Source organism: Pristiophorus japonicus, chromosome 27, assembly GCF_044704955.1.
Source record: "Pristiophorus japonicus isolate sPriJap1 chromosome 27, sPriJap1.hap1, whole genome shotgun sequence".
NCBI lineage: Eukaryota > Metazoa > Chordata > Chondrichthyes > Pristiophoridae > Pristiophorus > Pristiophorus japonicus.
In genome coordinates, this window is record NC_092003.1 from 7,125,232 (window position 1) to 7,145,791 (window position 20,560).

The window sequence follows — 20,560 nt, forward strand, 5'->3', positions numbered from 1 at the left end:
TCTTAATTCCGGGAGGGTTTTGGGTGCGTACGTGCGCGCGTACGTGCGCGGGGGGGGGGGGGGGGGGGGGGGAAGGAGGCGGGGGAATTTCCACGCGCACGACAAGACACAGCGAGGGGGATAAAATAGTTTAAGAACCACAACTTGGATGCAGTAAATAAAACTCAAACACAAAGAACCCCCCCCCCCCCCTTCCCCCCCCCCCCCCAGAGCAACTCGCTAGAAGAAACACACACACACACACACACACACACACACACGTACTCGAACGCGATAAATCCCCTTGCACCCCGCCCTCCGCCTCACTCCACCCATACCTCCCCCCTCCCTCGCACCCCCCAAACCAAAAAATAATGAACCCCCCCAAAAAGCTAAGAGTCATAATCATCGTCTTCTTCGCCTTCTTGAGTACAGGCCATTGGGATGGGCGCAGGCATTACAAAGTTGCTCATTGCTGGTGCAAACATTGGCATCGGGACTAGCGGAGTGCCAAAGGTTGAGTCCGAGCTACGAGAAGGCAGAGAGAGAGAGAGAGAGAGAGAGAACTTGCGTTTAGACCTCCGCGTCGGATCACGAGAACGCAAGAACTAGGAGGCCACACGGACCCCCCAACCCCCCCCCCCCCCCGAGCCTGCTCCGCCATTCAAGACGATCGCGGCTGATCCGATCATGGGCTCGGCTCCACCTCCCCGCCCGCTCCCCAGACCCCTTCGCTCCCCTATCGCTCAAACATCTGTCCATCTCCACCTTGCATATATTCAGTGACCCGGCCTCCACAGCTCTCTGGGGCAGCGAATTCCACGGATTTACAACCCTCTGAGAGAAGGAATTCCTCCTCATCTCGAAATGGGCGGCCCCTCATTCTGAAACTAAGCCCCCTAGTTTCCCCCACAAGGGAAATCATCCTCTCTGCATCTACCTTATCGAGCCCCCTCAGAATCCTATATGCTTCAGTAAGATCACCTCTCATGCTTCTAAACGCCAATGAGTACAGGGCCAACCTGCTCAGTCTTGGCCTTTATCGCAAAGGGGATGGAGTATAAAAGCAGGGAAGTCTTGCTGCAGTTATACAGGGTATTGGTGAGGCCACACCTGGAGTACTGCGTGCAGTTTTGGTTTCCATACTTACGAAAGGATACACTTGCTTTGGAGGCAGTTCAGAGAAGGTTCACTCGGTTGATTCCGGGGATGAGGGGGTTGACTTGTGAGGAAAGGTTGAGCCTCTACTCATTGGAGTTCAGAAGAATGAGAGGTGATCTTATCGAAACGTATAAGATTATGAGGGGGGCTCGACAAGGTGGATGCAGAGAGGATGTTTCCACTGATGGGGGAGACTAGAACTAGGGGGCATGGTCTTAGAATAAGGGGTCTCCCATTTAAAACTGAGATGAGGAGGAATTTCTTCTCTGAGGGTTGTAAATCTGTGGAATTCACTGCCTCAGAGAGCTGTGGAGGCCGGGACATTGAAAAAATTTATGATAGAGATAGACAGTTTCTTAACCGATAAGGGAATAAGGGGGCGGGCGGGGAAGTGGACCCGAGTCCATGATCGGATCAGCCCTGACCGTATTAAATGGCGGAGCAGGCTCGAGGGGCCGTATGGCCGACTCCTGCTCCTATATCTTACGTTCTAACCTGCCTTCTTACGTCAACCCCCTCATCTCTGGAATCAACCGGGTGAACCTTCTTTGAACTGCCTCCAATGCAAGTATATCCCTCTTTAAATACAGAGACCAAAACTGCACGCAGTACTCCAGGTGTGGCCTCACCAATACCCTGTACAGTTGTAGCAGTCGACAGCAGAGGCAGGCCATTCGGCCCTCTTGGTCTGTGCCGGTGTTTGTGACCTGTCTGCTCTCTCGGGTCGACGTAAAAGATCCCATGGGCACTATTTCAAAGGGGAGTTCTCCCCGGTGTCCTGGGGCCAATATTTATCCTTCAACCAATGTAACAACAACAGATTATCTGGGTCATTATCACGTTGCTGTTTGTGGGAGCTTGCTGTGCGCAAATTGGCTGCTGCGTTTCCCACATTACAACAGCGACCACACTCCAAAAGTACTTCATTGGCTGTAAAGCGCTTTGAGGCGTCCGGTGGTCGTGAAAGGCGCTATATAAATGCAAGTCTTCTTTCTATCGAACCCTTTCATCATCTTAAAAACCCTCTATCAGGCCCTCTCTTCGCTGGAGAAAAGTGTCCCACCCTGCTCAATCTTTCCTGATCGTTTTTTGTCGTTCCTCGATCAGAGAATGGTTTCAGCACTGAAGGCCATTCGGCCCGTCGAGCCCGTGCCGGCTCTCTGCAAGAGCCCCTCAGCCAGTCCCACTCCCCCCGCCCTTTCCCCGTTGCCCTGCAATGTTTTCCCTTCAGATACTTATCCAACTCCCTTTTGAAAGCCACGATTGAGTCTGCCTCCAGCGCCCTCGCGGGCAGCGCATTCCAGATCCCAACCACTCGCTGCGTAAAAACGTTTCTCCTCGTGTCGCCTTTGGTCCTTCTGCCGATCACCTTAAATCTGTGTGTCCCTCTGGTTCTCCACCCTTCCACCAATGGGAACAGTTTCTCTCTCTCTCTCTCTCTCTACTCTGTCCAGACTCCTCATGGTTTTGAACACCTCGATCAAATCCCCTCTCAACCTCCTCTGCTCCAAGGAGAACAACCCCGGCTTCTCCAGACTATCCACGTATCTACAGTCCCTCATCCCTGGAATCATTCTCCTAAATCCCCTCTGCACCCTCTCTAAGGCCTTCACATCCTTCCTAAAGTGCGGTGCCCAGAATTGGACACAATTCTCCAGTTGAGGCCGAACCACAGTGTTTTATACAGGTTCATCTTAACTTCCTTGTGTTTGTACTCAACGCCTCTATTTATGAAGCCCAGGATCCCGTAGGCTTTATAAAACAGGCAGCTTTTTAAAGTGTTCAAATGTTGGAAACGCAGCAGCCAGTTTGCACAGCGCAAGATGCCACAAACAGCAACGTGATGATCAGAAAATCTGTTTTAGTGATGTTGGTTGAGGGATAAATATTGGCCCCAGGACACCGGGGGGAACTCCCCCTGCTCTTCTTCCAATAGTGGCCCTGGGACCTTTTACATCCACCTGAGAGACGGGGCCTCGGTTTAACGTCTCATCCGAAAGACGGCACTTCCGACAGTACGGCGCTCCCTCAGCACTGCCCCTCCGACAGTGCGGGGCTCCCTCAGCACCGCCCCTCCGACAGTGCGGGGCTCCCTCAGCACTGCCCCTCCGACAGTGCGGGGCTCCCTCAGCACTGCCCCTCCGACAGTGCGGGGCTCCCTCAGCACTGCCCCTCCGACAGTGCGGGGCTCCCTCAGTACTGCCACTCCGACAGTGCGGGGCTCCCTCAGTACTGCCACTCCGACAGTGCGGGGCTCCCTCAGTACTGCCACTCCGACAGTATGGCGCTCCCTCAGCACTGCCCCTCCGACAGTGCGGGGTTCCCTCAGCACCGCCCCTCCGACAGTGCGGGGCTCCCTCAGCACTGCCCCTCCGACAGTGCGGGGCTCCCTCAGTACTGCTCCTCCGACAGTGCGGGGCTCCCTCAGTACTGCCACTCCGACAGTGCGGGGCTCCCTCAGTACTGCTCCTCCGACAGTGCGGGGCTCCCTCAGTACTGCCCCTCCGACAGTGCGGGGCTCCCTCAGTACTGCTCCTCCGACAGTGCGGGGCTCCCTCAGTACTGCCACTCCGACAGTGCGGCGCTCCCTCAGTACTGCCCCTCCGACAGTGCGGCGCTCCCTCAGCACTGCACTGGGAGTGTCGGCCTAGATTTGTGTTCAATTCCCTGGAGTGGGGCTCGAACCCACAATCTTCTGACTCAAGAGGCACCGGTTTGCTACCCACGGAGCCACTGATTGACACCGTGGAAAATTATCCTCGGAAAACCAATGTCTTGGGATTGCGCGTGTACTCGGGCGGGAGAGAATTTCGCCTCAATTGTGCCCACGGAGACGGGGAGGGGCGAATGGGGCAGCTGAGCCTGCAGCTCTCTGTGCAGAGGTGGGATCTGGCACGTGGGATGTTGGCCACCCGGACTGTGAGACATTGCGAGCAGTCACTCACCTGTGAGTATGGTCGGCGGGTTTGTCTGCGCTGGACCGAGATGCCTCTTCCTCGTCTGTCTCGCTGTCCTCAGACTCGTCCTGTTGGTGGAAGCAGGCACCATTGGAATTTAGCGGCTATTCGCCACGGGGGAGGCTTCACATTCGTGCGCTACTCGACCTCGGGAGGCATGTGCTATTCGACAATGGGGTCATCGCGGCTATTCAGTCACGGGGACATCACCGTTAAGCGCAATTCTACCACGCGGGGTAACGCAGCCGCGCGCTATTTGCCCACAGGGGGCATCGCGGCCAGACAGTGTTCGACTCTGCGGTGGGGGTGGGGGGGTGGGGGGGGGCGGTGGGCATCGCAGCCGAGCCCAGTCCTGCCCTTGGTGCCTACAGATGTCCTTCTCAGCTGGAGTCACTGGATAGTAATCAGGGGCAGTGAGCCTGACGGACCGGAGCGGATCCGCGGGGCGACGGACCGGAGCGGATCCGCGGGGCAATGGACCGGAGCGGAGCGACAGTATGACAGACCGGAGCGGATCACCTCAATGGACCGGACTGGATCGGCAGCACGATGGACCGGAGTGGATCGACGCGAAGGACCGGAGTGGATCGACGTGAAGGACCGGAGTGCAGCGACAGCTAGGTGGACCGGAACGGATTGACGCGGAGCGGATCGACGCGGAGGACCGGAGCGGATCGACGCGGAGGACCGGAGCGAAGGCCTGGAGTGGATCGGCACGAAGGACCGGAGTGGAGCGACAGCTCGGTGGACCGGAGCGGATCGACAAGGCAACGGAACGGGCTGGAGCGACAGTACACCGGAGCGGATCAGCTTGACGGAGCGGAGCGGACTGCATGGACCAGCAGGGCGACGGACGGGTGCTGCACATTGACCTCTGACACTCACCTCCTGCTCCGATTCGGTGCTGGATTGCTTCTTGTCCTTCCCTTTGGCCCCGGCCCCGCCGTTGGTGTTCCTGCGCCCTGACCCCGGCTTCCTTCCCCTGCAAACGGCACAATAATGAGCGGGTCAACCGTGTCAGTGTGGACAGCCCCGGGCCCAGCTCCAAAAATCCACCGATCCCAGCCTTGAATATACTCAGAGACTGAGCCTCCACAGCCCTCTGGGGCAGAGAATTCCAAAGATTCACCCCCCCTCTGAGTGAAGAAATTCCTCCTCATCTCAGTCCTCAATGGCCAACCCCTTATCCTGAGACTGTGTGACCCCTGGTTCTAGACTCCCCAGCCCCGGGGGGGGAAACATCCTCCCTGCATCTACCCTGTCAAGCCCCTCAGAATCTTGTATGTTTCAATTGGATCACTTCTCATTCTTCTAAACCCCAGAGAGTATAGGCCCATTCTACACAATCTCTCATCATGAGTATCTTACATGGTCAACCCTCTCATCCCAGGAATCAGTCTGGTGAACCTTTGTTGTACCGCCTCCAAGGCAAGTATATCCTTCCTCAGATACGGAGACCAAAAATATGTGCAGTACTCCAGGTGTGGTCTCACCAAGGCCCTGCACAACTGCAGCGAGACCTCCTTACTCTTGTTACCTCTAGACTTGACTATTCCAACACACTCCTGGCTGGCCTCCCACATTCTACACCTCGTAAACTAGAGGTGATCCAAAACGCGGCTGCCCCGTGTCCTAACTCGCACCGAGTCCCGCTCACCCATCACCCCCTGTGCTTGCTGTCCCGTGTCCTAACTCGCACCGAGTCCCGCTCACCCATCACCCCCTGTGCTCACTGCCCTGTGTCCTAACTCGCACCAAGTCCCGCTCACCCATCACCCCCTGTGCTCGCTGACCCGTGTCCTAACTCGCACCGAGTCCTACTCACCCATCACCCCCTGTGCTCGCTGACCCGTGTCCTAACTCGCACCGAGTCCTACTCACCCATCACCCCCTGTGCTCCCTGCCCCCGTGTCCTAACTCACACCGAGTCCCGTTCACCCATCACCCCCTGTGCTCGCTGACCCGTGTCCTAACTCAAACCGAGTCCCGTTCACCCATCACCCCCTGTGCTCGCTGCCCCCGTGTCCTAACTCGCACCGAGTCCCGCTCACCCATCACCCCCTGTGCTCGCTGCCCCCGTGTCCTAACTCGCACCGAGTCCCGCTCACCCATCACCCCCTGTGCTCACTGCCCCATGTCCTAACTCGCACCGAGTCCCGCTCACCCATCACCCCCTGTGCTCGCTGCCCCCGTGTCCTAACTCGCACCAAGTCCCGCTCACCCATCACCCCCTGTGCTCACTGCCCCGTGTCCTAACTCACACCCAGTCCCACTCACCCATCACCCCCTGTGCTCGCTGCCCCCGTGTCCTAACTCGCACCAAGTCCCGCTCACCCATCACCCCCTGTGCTCACTGCCCCGTGTCCTAACTCGCACCGAGTCCCGCTCACCCATCACCCCCTGTGCTCACTGCCTCGTGTCCTAACTCGCACCGAGTCCCACTCACCCATCACCCCCTGTGCTCACTGACCTACATTGGCTCCCGGTTGAGCAACGCCTCGATTTCAAAACTCTCATCCTTGTTTTCAAATCCCTCCATGGCCCTCGCCCCTCCCTATCTCTGTAATCCCCTCCAGCCCCACAACCCTCCGAGATGTCTGCGCTCCTCCAATTCTGCCCTCTTAAGCATCCCTGATTAGAATCGCTCCACCATCGGTGGCCGTGCCTTCTGTTGCCTGGGCCCCAAGCTCTGGAACTCCCTCCCTAAACCCTCTTTCCTGCTTCAAGACGCTCCTTAAAACCCGCCTCTCCGACCAAGCGTTTGGTCACCTGCGCTAATTTCTACTTCTGCTGTTCGGTGTCGAACTTAAAAAAAAAAATCTCATAACGCTTCTGTGAAGCTTCACCACATTCGAGGCGGTATATCAATGCAAGTGGTTGTTGGAATACAAGCCCTCAGAACCCACCTGCGAGGTCCCTTGTCCCCCTCCATGTGGTTGTCTTCGTTGTCTCCCTGCATGTCCGGCACCGATGCAACCAGGTCCTTCAGGAAGTCGAACTGCTGCTCCAGCTCGATGCACTGCTTCCTTGGAGACAAGCATCCCATAATGTTAGAACTGGGCCCCCCCTCCCGCCCGCCCTTTCAGGAGAACATTAAAAGGAGCAGGAGTCGGCCATTCGGCCCCTCGAGCCTGCTCCGCCATTCAATAAGATCACGACTGATCCGATCATGGACTCAGCTCCACTTCCCCGCCCGCTCCCCATAACCCTTCACTCCCTCATCGCTCAAAAATCTGTCTATCTCCGCCTTAAATATATTCACTGACCCGGCCTCCACAGCTCTCTGGGGCAGAGAATTCCACAGATTCACAACCCTCTGAGAGAAGAAATTCATAAGAAATAGGAGCAGGAGTTGGCCATTCGGCCCCTCGAGCCTGCTCCGCCATTCAATACGATCATGGCTGATCCGAATCATGGACTCAGCTCCACTTCCCTGCCCTGCCCGCCCCCTTATTCTCTTATCAGTTAAGAAACTGTCTATCTCTGTCTTAAATGTATTCAATGACCCAGCCTCCACAGCTCTCTGGGGCAGCGAATTCCACAGATTTACAACCCTCTGAGAGAAGAAATTCCTCCTCATCTCAGTTTTAAATGGGCGGCCCCTTATTCTGAGCCTATGCCCCCTAGTTCTAGTCTCCCCCCACGAGGGGGAAACATCCTCTCTGCATCCACCCTGTCCAGCCCCCCTCTGTATCTTACATGTTTCAATAAGATCACCTCTCATTCTTCTGAACTCCAATGAGTAGAGGCCCAACCTGCTCGAGCTTTCTTCATAAGACAACCCCTTTCATCTCAGGAATCAGCCGGGTGAACCTTCTCTGAACAGCCTCCAGTGCAAGTGTATTCTGGGGCTGCCCCGTGTGGACGAGACTTTATGATAACCATCTTGAGTTGCCTCTTCCTCCGGTTAAACATCGGGAAGACCGAAGACACCACTGCCACAAACTCCGCTCCCTCACTACCGCGCAATCCGCCCCCCCCTCCATCGTCTCCGCTCCCCCCAGCTCCTCGTCCCTCCCTCATCCCCCCCTCCCCGCCGCGGTCTCGGGTTCAGCTGCGCCGCTCGTGACCTCGCCCGTCCGACTTGAACCCGAGCTAACCTTCCGACCCCCAGAAGCTGCCCCCCGACCCTCCCCCTATCACCCAGACCGGCCTCCGTAACGCCGCCCGTCTCTGGCTCCCTGCCCCCTGCCCCTCTGCTGCTGAAGGCCTCAGCCGAGCCCCCCCCCCCCCCTACCGGGGTAACAGGAAGCTCGGTGAACCCCTGTTGTTGTTCAGCGACAGCTGCTGCAGTGGTCAGAATGGGGCTGTGATGAACCACATGGCCGAAGAGCCAGGTGGCATTCGCTCCCTCGGCTCCCATATAAGCACAATAAAACACTCCCAGGGCAGGTACAGGGGGTTAGATACAGAGTAAAGCTCCCTCTACACTGTCCCATCAAACACTCCCAGGGCAGGTACAGCACGGGGTTAGATACAGAGTAAAGCTCCCTCTACACTGTCCCATCACACACTCCCAGGGCAGGTACAGAGGGTTAGATACAGAGTAAAGCTCCCTCTACACTGTCCCATCAAACACTCCCAGGGCAGGTACAGCACGGGGTTAGATACAGAGTAAAGCTCCCTCTACACTGTCCCATCAAACACTCCCAGGGCAGGTACAGGGGGTTAGATATAGAGTAAAGCTCCCTCTACACTGTCCCATCAAACACTCCCAGGGCAGGTACAGCACGGGGTTAGATACAGAGTAAAGCTCCCTCTACACTGTCCCCATCAAACACTCCCAGGGCAGGTACAGCACGGGTTAGTTAGAGTAAAGCTCCCTCTACACTGTCCCATCAAACACTCCCAGGGCAGGTACAGCACGGGGTTAGATACAGAGTAAAGCTCCCTCTACACTGTCCCATCAAACACTCCCAGGGCAGGTACAGGGGGTTAGATGCAGAGTAAAGCTCCCTCTACACTGTCCCATCAAACACTCCCAGGGCAGGTACAGGGAGTTAGATACAGAGTAAAGCTCCCTCTACACTGTCCCATCAAACACTCCCAGGGCAGGTACAGCACGGGGTTAGATACAGAGTAAAGCTCCCTCTACACTGACCCACCTGAACCCCACACTGCCCCACGGTGCGTCAATTGGTAATTGGCGGCAATATTCGGTTGTGCCTCACCGTATTTTATGCCGCAGAGGCAGGAGAATATCACCGAGTCTGTGTGGGCCGGATTTGAGGCGAGGTCAGGGGTGAAAGGTCGGAAGGCCCAGTTCTCCTGCCGTCCACTCCCACTGCCGGCCCCGAGCTGGTGGAGGGGTGGCAATGCTCAGACCTGGGCTCAGTGGGTAGCCCTCTCTCTCGCCTCGGAGTCAGAAAATCGCGGGTTCAAGTCCCACTCCAGGGATTGGGGTACAAAAATCTAGGCTGAAGCTCCCAGTACTGAGGGAGCGCCGCACTGTCGGAGGGGCAGTACTGAGGGAGCGCCGCACTGTCGGAGGGGCAGTACTGAGGGAGCGCCGCACTGTCGGAGGGGCAGTACTGAGGGAGCGCCGCACTGTCGGAGGGGCAGTACTGAGGGAGCGCCGCACTGTCGGAGGGGCAGTACTGAGGGAGTGCCGCACTGTCGGAGGGGCAGTACTGAGGGAGTGCCGCACTGTCGGAGGGGCAGTACTGAGGGAGTGCCGCACTGTCGGAGGGGCGGTACTGAGGGAGCGCCTCACTGTCGGAGGGGCAGTACTGAGGGAGTGCCGCACTGTCGGAGGGGCGGTGCTGAGGGAGCGCCGCAGTGTCGGAGGGGCAGTGCTGAGGGATCGCCGCACTGTCGGAGGGGCAGTACTGAGGGAGCGCCGCACTGTCGGAGGGGCAGTACTGAGGGAGCGCCGCACTGTCGGAGGGGCGGTGCTGAGGGAGCGCCGCACTGTCGGAGGGGCAGTACTGAGGGAGCCCCGCACTGTCGGAGGGGCGGTGCTGAGGGAGCGCCGCACTGTCGGAGGGGCAGTACTGAGGGAGCGCCGCACTGTCGGAGGGGCAGTACTGAGGGAGCGCCGCACTGTCGGAGGGGCGGTGCTGAGGGAGCGCCGCACTGTCGGAGGGGCAGTACTGAGGGAGCGCCGCACTGTCGGAGCTGCCGTCTTTAGGATGAGCCATTAAACCGAGGCCTTGTCTGCTCTCTCAGGTAGACGCTAAAGATTGTACAGCAGTGTCCAAAGAAGAAGAGCAGGGGGAGTTCTCCCCGGTGTCCTGCGGCCAATATTTATCCCTCAACCAACATAACAAAAAAAAATAGATGAAAAGGGTCATTTTCACATTGCTGTGTGTGGGAGCTTGCTGTGCGCAAATTGGCGTTTCCCACAATGCAACAGTGTCTGCACTTCATTGGCTGCAAAGCGCTTTGGGACGCCCGGTGGCCGCGAAAGGCGCTATATAAATGCAGGGCTTTCTTGCGGGGAAGGCAGCAACGGTTCACGTCAAAGGGCGGCGCCCGGGGTTCAAAGGTTGCCGGCGGAACTCGGACGCGCATGAGGGCTTACAGGTGTGACGTGGTCATGGTCTTGGCGTTGCGTGACTGGGTCACGTGACAGGCCTTCGTCAGCAGCGAATCCAAGAACAGCTCCAGCGCCCGAGCTAACCGGAGCGGGTTAAGGAAATCACCCCGAGGCTCACCACGGGTGACGGATCTCTCCCCCCGCGCGGACTGAGGCGTCAGCGCTCTCTCTCGCCTCCGAGTCAGAAGGTCGTGGGCCCTCGACTCGAGGCCCCACAATCCAGGCCGACGCTCCCCCCCCCACGCGGCACTGAGGGAGCGCCGCTCTGTCGCGGGCGCCTTCTCTCGGAGGAGACGTTGAACCGAGGCGCCCCCCCCGTCTGCCGTAAGAAATAGGAGTCGGCCATTCGGCCCCTCGAGCCTGCTCCGCCATTCAATAAGATCGTGGCTGCTCTGATCTTGGGCTCAGCTCCACTTCCCCGCCCGCTCCCTTCACTCCCTCATCGCTCACAAATCTGTCTACCTCCACCTTAAATATATTCAATGACCCGGCCTCCACAGCTCTCTGGGGCAGAGAATTGCACAGATTTACAACCCCCTCAGAGAAGAAATTCCTCCTCATCTCGGTTTTAAATGGGCGGCCCCTTATTCTGAGACTATGCCCCCGAGTTCTAGATTCCCCCCACGAGGGGAAACATCCTCTCTGCATCTACCCTGTCCAGCCCCCCCCCCCCCAAGAATCTTATACGTTTCATAGAAACATAGACAACAGGTGCAGGAGTAGGCCATTCGGCCCTTCGAGCCTGCACCACCATTCAATATGATCATGGCTGATCATTCACCTCAGTACCCCATTCCTGCTTTCTCTCCATACCCCTTGATCCCTTTAGCCGTAAGGGCCACATGTACCCCATTCCTGCTTTCTCTCCATACCCCTTGATCCCTTTAGCCGTAAGGGCCACATCTAACTCCCTTTTGAATATATCTAACGAACTGGCCTCAACAACTTTCTGTGGTAGAGAATTCCACAGGTTCACAATTCTCTGAGTGAAGAAGTTTCTCCTCATCTCGGTCCTAAATGGCTCACCCCTTATCCTTGTGACCCCTGGTTCTGGACTTCCCCAACATCGGGAACATTCTTCCTGCATCGAACCTGTCCCGTCCCGTCAGAATTTTATATGTTTCTATGAGATTCCCCTCTCATTCTTCTAAATTCCAGTGAATATAAGCCTAGTCGATCCAGTCTTTCTTCATATGTCAGTCCTGCCATCCCGGGAATCAGCCTGGCGAACCTTCGCTGCACTCCCTCAATCGCGAGAATGGTCGTCGTTCAGAAATCTATCTCCGCCTTAATGACCCGGCCTCCACAGCTCTCTGGGGCAGAGAATCCCACAGATTTACAACCCTCAGGAGAAGAAATTCCTCCTCATCTCAGTTTAAAATGGGCGGCCCCTTATTCTGAGACTGTGCCCCCACCCCCTCGTTTTAGTTTCCCCCCCCCACGAGGGGGAAAACATCCTCCCTGCATCCACCTTGATTCACGTCACACTTATCCGCACTGAACTGTAGCCGCCACAAGTCTGTGTCCTCCTTGAAGTCTGCTGCTCGAAACTTACCATGTTGCCAAGTTTGGTATCATCTGCGAACTTCGAAAGTTTACCCCCTTGTACCCAAGTCCAGCTTATTTACCTATAACTAGAAAAGCAATGGTCCCAACACTGACCCCTCTGGTCTCCAATCAAGAAAACACCCATTCATCGCTGTTCTTGGTCTCCTATTCCCCCACCCCCGTCCCCCGCAACCAATTTTGTTATCACAGTTCGTTTAATCCCACGTACTTCTATTTTCCAATGGAGTCTGTCATGCAGCACTTTTAACAAATGCCGTTTAAAGGCCCATCGACTGCACAATGTTGACCAACTCTCTCTCTATTGGAATCAGAGAAGTTTACAGGGCAGAAGGAGGCCATTCCGGCCCGTCGTGTCCGCGCCGGCCGACAAATGAGCCGCACGGCATTCGGTCAGCAGCCCTGAAGGTTACATATAAACCCATGAACAATGGCGGTAAGGTAAAGAGCACCCGGCCCAACCAGTCCCGCCTCACACACAACCGCGACACCCCTTACACCGACACATCCTATACTCCGTTCCAACCGAAGCCAATCTGTCCTCATAGCGAAAACTTTCCACTCCCGGCAACATCCTCGTAAGGGGGAGAGAGAGAGAGAGAGAGAGAGAGGGTGTGAGAAAGAGAGACTGGGGGTGGGGAAAGAGTGTGAGACTGGGGGGGGGGGGGTGGGGAAAGAGTGTGAGACTGGGGGGGGGGGAGAAAGAGTGAGAGAGAGACTGGTGTGGGGAGAGAGAGAGTGAGAGAGAGACTGGTGTGGGGAGAGAGAGAGTGAGAGAGAGACTGGGGTGGGGAGAGAGAGACTGGGGTGGGGAGAGAGAGAGAGGGAGAGGGAGAGAGACTGGGGTGGGGAGAGAGAGAGAGACTGGGGGGAGGGAAGGAAGGAGAAAGAGAGACTGGGGGGTGGGGGAAGAGAGAGATTGGGGGAAGAGAGAGATTGGGGGAAGATAGAGATTGGGGGAGGAGAGAGGCTGGGGAGAGAGAGACAGACTGGGGGAGAGAGAGAGAGAGACTGGGGGAGAGAGAGAGAGACTGGGGGAGAGAGAGAGAGACTGGGGGAGAGAGAGAGAGACTGGGGAGAGAGAGAGAGACTGGGGGAGAGAGAGAGAGACTGGGGGAGAGAGAGAGAGACTGGGGGAGAGAGAGAGAGACTGGGGGAGAGAGAGAGAGACTGGGGAGAGAGAGAGAGACTGGGGGAGAGAGAGAGAGACTGGGGGAGAGAGAGAGAGACTGGGGGAGAGAGAGAGAGACTGGGGGAGAGAGAGAGAGACTGGGGGAGAGAGAGAGAGAGACTGGGGGAGAGAGAGAGAGACTGGGGGAGAGAGAGAGAGACTGGGGGAGAGAGAGACTGGGGAGAGAGAGACTGGGGAGAGAGAGACTGGGGGAGAGAGAGAGAGACTGGGGGAGAGAGAGAGAGACTGGGGGAGAGAGAGAGAGACTGGGGGAGAGAGAGAGAGACTGGGGGAGAGAGAGAGAGACTGGGGGAGAGAGAGAGAGACTGGGGGACAGAGAGAGAGTCTGGGGGACAGAGAGAGAGACTGGGGGACAGAGAGAGAGACTGGGGGACAGAGAGAGAGACTGGGGGACAGAGAGAGAGACTGGGGGACAGAGAGAGAGACTGGGGGGAGAGAGAGAGAGAGACTGGGGGAGAGGGAGAGAGACTGGGGGAGAGGGAGAGAGAGACTGGGGGGGAGAGAGAGAGAGACTGGGGAGAGAGAGAGAGACTGGGGGAGAGAGAGAGACTGGGGGAGAGAGAGATACTGGGGGAGCGAGAGAGACTGGGGGAGAGAGAGAGACTGGGGGAGAGAGAGAGACTGGGGGAGAGAGAGAGACTGGGGGAGAGAGAGAGACTGGGGAGAGAGAGAGACTGGGGGAGAGAGAGAGACTGGGGGAGAGAGAGAGACTGGGGGAGAGAGAGAGACTGGGGGAGAGAGAGAGACTGGGGGAGAGAGAGAGACTGGGGGAGAGAGAGAGACTGGGGGAGAGAGAGAGACTGGGGGGGAGAGAGAGACTGGGGGAGAGAGAGAGACTGGGGGAGAGAGAGAGACTGGGGGAGAGAGAGAGACTGGGGGAGAGAGAGAGACTGGGGGAGAGAGAGAGACTGGGGGAGAGAGAGAGACTGGGGGAGAGAGAGAGACTGGGGGAGAGAGAGAGACTGGGGGAGAGAGAGAGACTGGGGGAGAGAGAGAGACTGGGGGAGAGAGAGAGACTGGGGGAGAGAGAGAGACTGGGGGAGAGAGAGAGACTGGGGGAGAGAGAGACTGGGGGAGAGAGAGAGACTGGGGGAGAGAGAGAGACTGGGGGAGAGAGAGAGACTGGGGAGAGAGAGAGACTGGGGGAGAGAGAGAGACTGGGGGAGAGAGAGACTGGGGAGAGAGAGAGACTGGGGGAGAGAGAGAGACTGGGGGAGAGAGAGAGACTGGGGGAGAGAGAGAGACTGGGGGAGAGAGAGAGACTGGGGGAGAGAGAGAGACTGGGGGAGAGAGAGACTGGGGGAGAGGGAGAGAGACTGGGGGAGAGAGACTGGGGGGGGGGGAGAGAGAGAGACTGGGGGGGGAGAGAGAGAGAGACTGGGGGGGAGGGGGGAGGGGGAGAGAGAGAGACTGGGGGGGGGGGAGAGAGGGAGAGAGAGAGACTGGGGGGGGGGGGAGAGAGAGAGACTGGGGGGGGGGAGATGGAGAGAGAGAGACTGGGGGGGGGGGGAGAGGGAGAGAGAGAGACGGGGGGGGGAGAGAGAGAGACTGGGGGCGGGGGGGAGAGAGAGAGACTGGGGGCGGGGGGGAGAGAGAGAGACTGGGGGGGGAGAGAGAGAGAGACTGGGGGCGGGGGGGAGAGAAGAGACTGGGGCGGGGGGGGAGAGAGAGAGACTGGGGGCGGGGGGGAGAGAGAGAGACTGGGGGCGGGGGGGAGAGAGAGAGACTGGGGGGGGGAGAGAGAGAGACGGGGGGAGAGAGAGAGACGGGGGGAGAGAGAGAGACTGGGGGGGGGAGAGAGAGAGACTGGGGGGGGGGAGAGAGAGAGACTGGGGGGGGGGGAGAGAGAGAGACTGGGGGGGGGGAGAGAGAGAGACTGGGGGGGGGGGAGAGAGAGAGACTGGGGGGGGGGAAAGAGAGAGAGACTGGGGGGGGAGAGAGGGGGGAGAGTGAGGGGGGGAGAGAGAGGGGGGGGAGAGAGAGGGGGGGGGGAGAGAGAGGAGGGGGGGAGAGAGAGGGGGGGGAGAGAAAGGGGGGGAGAGAAAGGGGGGGGGGAGAGAAAGGGGGGGGGAGAGTGAGGGGGGGGAGAGTGAGGGGGGGGGAGAGTGGAGGGGGGGGGAGAGTGAGGGGGGGGGAGAGTGAGGGGGGGGGGAGAGTGAGGGGGGGGGAGAGTGAGGGGGGGAGAGTGAGGGGGGGGAGAGTGAGGGGGGGGAGAGAGAGGGGGGGAGAGAGAGGGGGGGAGAGAGAGGGGGGGAGAGAGAGGGGGGGGAGAGAGAGGGGGGGGAGAGAGAGGGGGGGGAGAGAGAGAGAGAGAGAGAGAGACGGGGGGGAGAGAGAGAGAGAGAGACGGGGGGGAGAGAGAGAGAGAGACTGGGGGGGGAGAGAGAGACAGAGACTGGGGGGGGGGGGAGAGAGAGACAGAGACTGGGGGGGGGAGAGAGAGACAGAGACTGGGGGGGGGGAGAGAGAGACAGAGACTGGGGGTGGGGAGAGAGAGACAGAGACTGGGGGGGGAAAGAGAGTCAGAGACTGGGGGGGGGGGGGGGAGAGAGACAGAGACTGGGGGGGGGAGAGAGACAGAGACTGGGGGGGGGAGAGAGACAGAGACTGGGGGGGGGGAGAGAGACAGAGACTGGGAGGGGGGGAGAGAGAGACTGGGTGGGTGGAGAGAGAGAGAGACTGGGGAGAGAGAGAGATTGGGGAGGGAGAGAGACTGGGGAGGGAGAGAGAGACTGGGGAGGGAGAGAGAGACTGGGGAGGGAGAGAGAGACTGGGGAGGGAGAGAGAGACTGGGGGAGGGAGAGAGAGACTGGGGAGGGAGAGAGAGACTGGGGAGGGAGAGAGAGACTGGGGAGGGAGAGAGAGACTGGGGAGGGAGAGAGAGACTGGGGAGGGAGAGAGAGACTGGGGAGGGAGAGAGAGACTGGGGAGGGAGAGAGAGACTGGGGAGGGAGAGAGAGACTGGGGAGGGAGAGAGAGACTGGGGAGGGAGAGAGAGACTGGGGAGGGAGAGAGAGACTGGGGAGGGAGAGAGAGACTGGGGAGGGAGAGAGAGACTGGGGAGGGAGAGAGAGACTGGGGAGGGAGAGAGAGACTGGGGAGGGAGAGAGAGACTGGGGAGGGAGAGAGAGACTGGGGAGGGAGAGAGAGACTGGGGAGGGAGAGAGAGACTGGGGAGGGAGAGAGAGACTGGGGAGGGAGAGAGAGACTGGGGAGGGAGAGAGAGACTGGGGAGGGAGAGAGAGACTGGGGAGGGAGAGAGAGACTGGGGAGGGAGAGAGAGACTGGGGAGGGAGAGAGAGACTGGGGAGGGAGAGAGAGACTGGGGAGGGAGAGAGAGACTGGGGAGGGAGAGAGAGACTGGGGAGGGAGAGAGAGACTGGGGGAGGGAGAGAGAGACTGGGGAGGGAGAGAGAGACTGGGGAGGGAGAGAGAGACTGGGGAGGGAGAGAGAGACTGGGGAGGGAGAGAGAGACTGGGGAGGGAGAGAGAGACTGGGGGAGGGAGAGAGAGACTGGGGAGGGAGAGAGAGACTGGGGAGGGAGAGAGAGACTGGGGAGGGAGAGAGAGACTGGGGAGGGAGAGAGACTGGGGAGGAGAGAGACTGGGGAGGGAGAGAGACTGGGGAGGGAGAGAGACTGGGGAGGGAAAGAGACTGGGGAGGGAGAGAGACTGGGGAGGGAGAGAGACTGGGGAGGGAGAGAGAGTGACTGGGGAGGGAGAGAGAGAGACTGGGGAGGGAGAGAGAGAGAATGGGGAGGGAGAGAGAGAGAATGGGGAGGGAGAGAGAGAGAAATGGGGAGGGAGAGAGAGAGAATGGGGAGGGAGAGAGAGAATGGGGAGGGAGAGAGAGAGAATGGGGAGGGAGAGAGAGAGAATGGGGAGGGAGAGAGAGAGAATGGGGAGGGAGAGAGAGAGAGAATGGGGAGGAAGAGAGAGAGAGAATGGGGAGGGAGAGAGAGAGAGAATGGGGAGGGAGAGAGAGAGAGAATGGGGAGGGAGAGAGAGAGAGAATGGGGAGGGAGAGAGAGAGAGAATGGGGAGGGAGAGAGAGAGAGAATGGGGAGGGAGAGAGAGAGACTGGGGGGGAGAGAGAGAGACTGGGGGAGGGAAGGGAGAGAGAGAGACTGGGGGAGGGAAGGGAGAGAGACTGGGGGGGGGGAAAGAGAGAGAGACTGGGGGGGGGAAGAGAGAGAGACTGGGGGGGGAAGAGAGAGAGACTGGGGGGGAAGAGAGAGAGACTGGGGGGGGAAGAGAGAGAGACTGGGGGGGGGAAGAGAGAGAGACTGGGGGGGGGGAAGAGAGAGAGACTGGGGGGGAAGAGAGAGAGACTGGGGGGGGAGAGAGAGAGACTGGGGGGGAGAGAGAGAGACTGGGGGGGAGAGAGAGAGACTGGGGGGGGAGAGAGAGAGACTGGGGGGGGAGAGAGAGAGACTGGGGGGGAGGAGAGAGAGACTGGGGGGGGAAGAGAGAGAGACTGGGGGGAAGAGAGAGAGACTGGGGGGGAAGAGAGAGAGACGGGGGGGGAAGAGAGAGAGACTGGGGGGGGAAGAGAGAGAGACTGGGGGGGGGAAGAGAGAGAGACTGGGGGGGGGAAGAGAGAGAGACTGGGGGGGGAAGAGAGAGACTGGGGGGGAGAGAGAGAGACTGGGGGGAAGAGAGAGAGACTGGGGGGGGGGAGAGAGAGAGAGACGGGGGGGGAGAGAGAGAGAGACGGGGGGGAGAGAGAGAGAGACGGGGGGGGAGAGAGAGAGAGACGGGGTGGGGGGGAAAAGAGAGAGAGAGAGACTGGGGGGAGAGAGACTGGGGGAGGGGAAGGGAGAGAGAGAGACTGGGGAGGGGAAGGGAGAGAGAGAGACTGGGGAGAGAGAGAGAGACTGGGGGGAGAGAGGAGAGAGACTGGGGGGAGAGAGAGAGAGAGACTGGGGGGGGGAGAGAGAGCGACTGGGGGAGAGAGAGAGACTGGGGGGAGAGAGAGAGAGACTGGGGGAGAGAGAGAGAGACTGGGGCAGAGAGAAAGAGACTGGGGGAGAGAGAGAGAGAGACTGGGGGAGAGAGAGAGAGACTGGGAGAGAGAGAGAGAGAGACTGGGGGAGAGAGAGAGAGACTGGGGGAGAGAGAGAGAGACTGGGGAGAGAGAGAGAGACTGGGGGGAGAGAGAGAGACTGGGGGAGAGAGAGAGAGACTGGGGGAGAGAGAGAGACTGGGGGAGACAAACGTATGTCCCCTGCAGTCAGAATCAGGGAAGTCATAACGGGGAACAAAGAAATGGCAGACCAATTGAACAAGTACTTTGGTTCGGTATTCACTGAGGAGGACACAAACAACCTTCCGGATATAAAAGGGGTCAGAGGGTCTAGTGAGGAGGAGGAACTGAGGGAAATCTTTATTAGTTGGGAAATTGTGTTGGGGAAATTGATGGGATTGAAGGCCGATAAATCCCCAGGGCCTGATGGACTGCATCCCAGAGTACTTAAGGAGGTGGCCTTGGAAATAGTGGATGCATTGACAGTCATTTTCCAACATTCCATTGACTCTGGATCAGTTCCTATCGAGTGGAGGGTAGCCAATGTAACCCCACTTTTTAAAAAAGGAGGGAAGAGAGAAAACAGCGAATTATAGACCGGTTAGCCTGACCTCAGTAGTGGGTAAAATGATGGAATCAATTATTAAGGATGTCATAGCAGCGCATTTGGAAAATGGTGATATGATAGGTCCAAGTCAGCATGGATTTGTGAAAGGGAAATCATGCTTGACAAATCTTCTGGAATTTTTTGAGGATGTTTCCAGTAAAGTGGACAAAGGAGAACCAGTTGATGTGGTATATTTGGACTTTCAGAAGGCTTTCGACAAGGTCCCACACAGGAGATTAATGTGCAAAGTTAGAGCACATGGGATTGGGGTAGTGTGCTGACGTGGATTGAGAACTGGTTGTCAGACAGGAAGCAAAGAGTAGGAGTAAATGGGTACTTTTCAGAATGGCAGGCAGTGACTAGTGGGGTACCGCAAGATTCTGTGCTGGGGCCCCAGCTGTTTACATTGTACATTAATGATTTAGACGAGGGGATTAAATGTAGTATCTCCAAATTTGCGGATGACACTAAGTTGGGTGGCAGTGTGAGCTGCGAGGAGGATGCTATGTGGTTGCAGAGTGACTTGGATAGGTTGGGTGAGTGGGCAAATGCGTGGCAGATGAAGTATAATGTGGATAAATGTGAGGTTATCCACTTTGGTGGTAAAAACACAGAGACAGACTATTATCTGAATGGTGACAGATTAGGAAAAGGGGAGGTGCAACGAGACCTGGGTGTCATGGTACATCAGTCATTGAAGGTTGGCATGCAGGTACAGCAGGCGGTTAAGAAAGCAAATGGCATATGGCCTTCATAGCGAGGGGATTTTGAGTACAGGGGCAGGGAGGTGTTACTGCAGTTGTATAGGGCCTTGGTGAGGCCACACCTGGAGTATTGTGTACAGTTTTGGTCTCCTAACTTGAGGAAGGACATTCTTGCTATTGAGGGAGTGCAGCGAAGGTACACCAGACTGATTCTCGGGATGGTGGGACTGACCTATCAAGAAAGACTGGGATCAACTGGGCTTGTATTCACTGGAGTTCAGAAGAGTGAGAGGGGACCTCATAGAAACGTTTAAAATTCTGACGGGACTGGACAGGTTGGATGCAGGAAGAATGTTCCCAATGTTGGGGAAGTCCAGAACCAGGGGTCACAGTCTAAGGATAAGGGGTAAGCCATTTAGGACCGAGATGAGGAGAAACTTCTTCACCCAGAGAAAGTAGTTGAGGCCAATTCACTAAATATATTCAAAAGGGAGTTAGATGAAGTCCTTACTACTTGGGGGATCAAGGGGTATGGTGAGAAAGCAGGAAGGGGGTACTGAAGTTGCATGTTCAGCCATGAACTCATTGAATGGCGGTGCAGGCTAGAAGGGCTGAATGGCCTGCTCCTGCACCTATTTTCTATGTTTCTATGAGAGAAAGAGGCTGGGGAAGAGAGAGGTGTGAGCCCTGGGGGATCGAGGGGTAGTGAGGATCGGGGTGAGGCAAAAACCAGATTAAAAACCCAGGCCAATTTCGGGGGGGAAAAAAAAAAATCAAAGAACTCTCTCAGGTTCGTCAGTTCAGGACTCTGGGGCAAAGGCGGGTAGATG

The 20,560-nt window shown here is 57.7% G+C and overlaps 2 protein-coding genes across 2 annotated transcripts in view; one reads left to right on the plus strand and one right to left on the minus strand.

The window, feature by feature from the left end:
- Positions 1-342: 342 nt before the first annotated feature.
- Positions 343-12,193, minus strand: LOC139239333 (dr1-associated corepressor-like). The gene is made up of 6 exons (XM_070868008.1): positions 12,124-12,193; positions 10,621-10,714; positions 7,004-7,123; positions 4,983-5,079; positions 4,086-4,165; positions 343-507 (listed from the first exon to the last, which is right to left on the minus strand). Exons 1-6 carry the CDS (start codon positions 12,191-12,193, stop codon positions 372-374), a joined length of 597 nt encoding a protein of 198 aa, XP_070724109.1. The 3' UTR covers positions 343-371.
- Positions 12,194-12,631: 438 nt separating this feature from the next.
- LOC139239334 (U4/U6.U5 tri-snRNP-associated protein 1-like) overlaps positions 12,632-20,560 on the plus strand; it is a 10,126-nt gene continuing 2,197 nt past the window's right edge. Inside the window, exon 1 of the mRNA XM_070868009.1 lies at positions 12,632-12,637. Within this exon, the coding sequence (XP_070724110.1) occupies positions 12,632-12,637 (6 nt within the window). The remainder of the gene's footprint in view (positions 12,638-20,560) is intronic.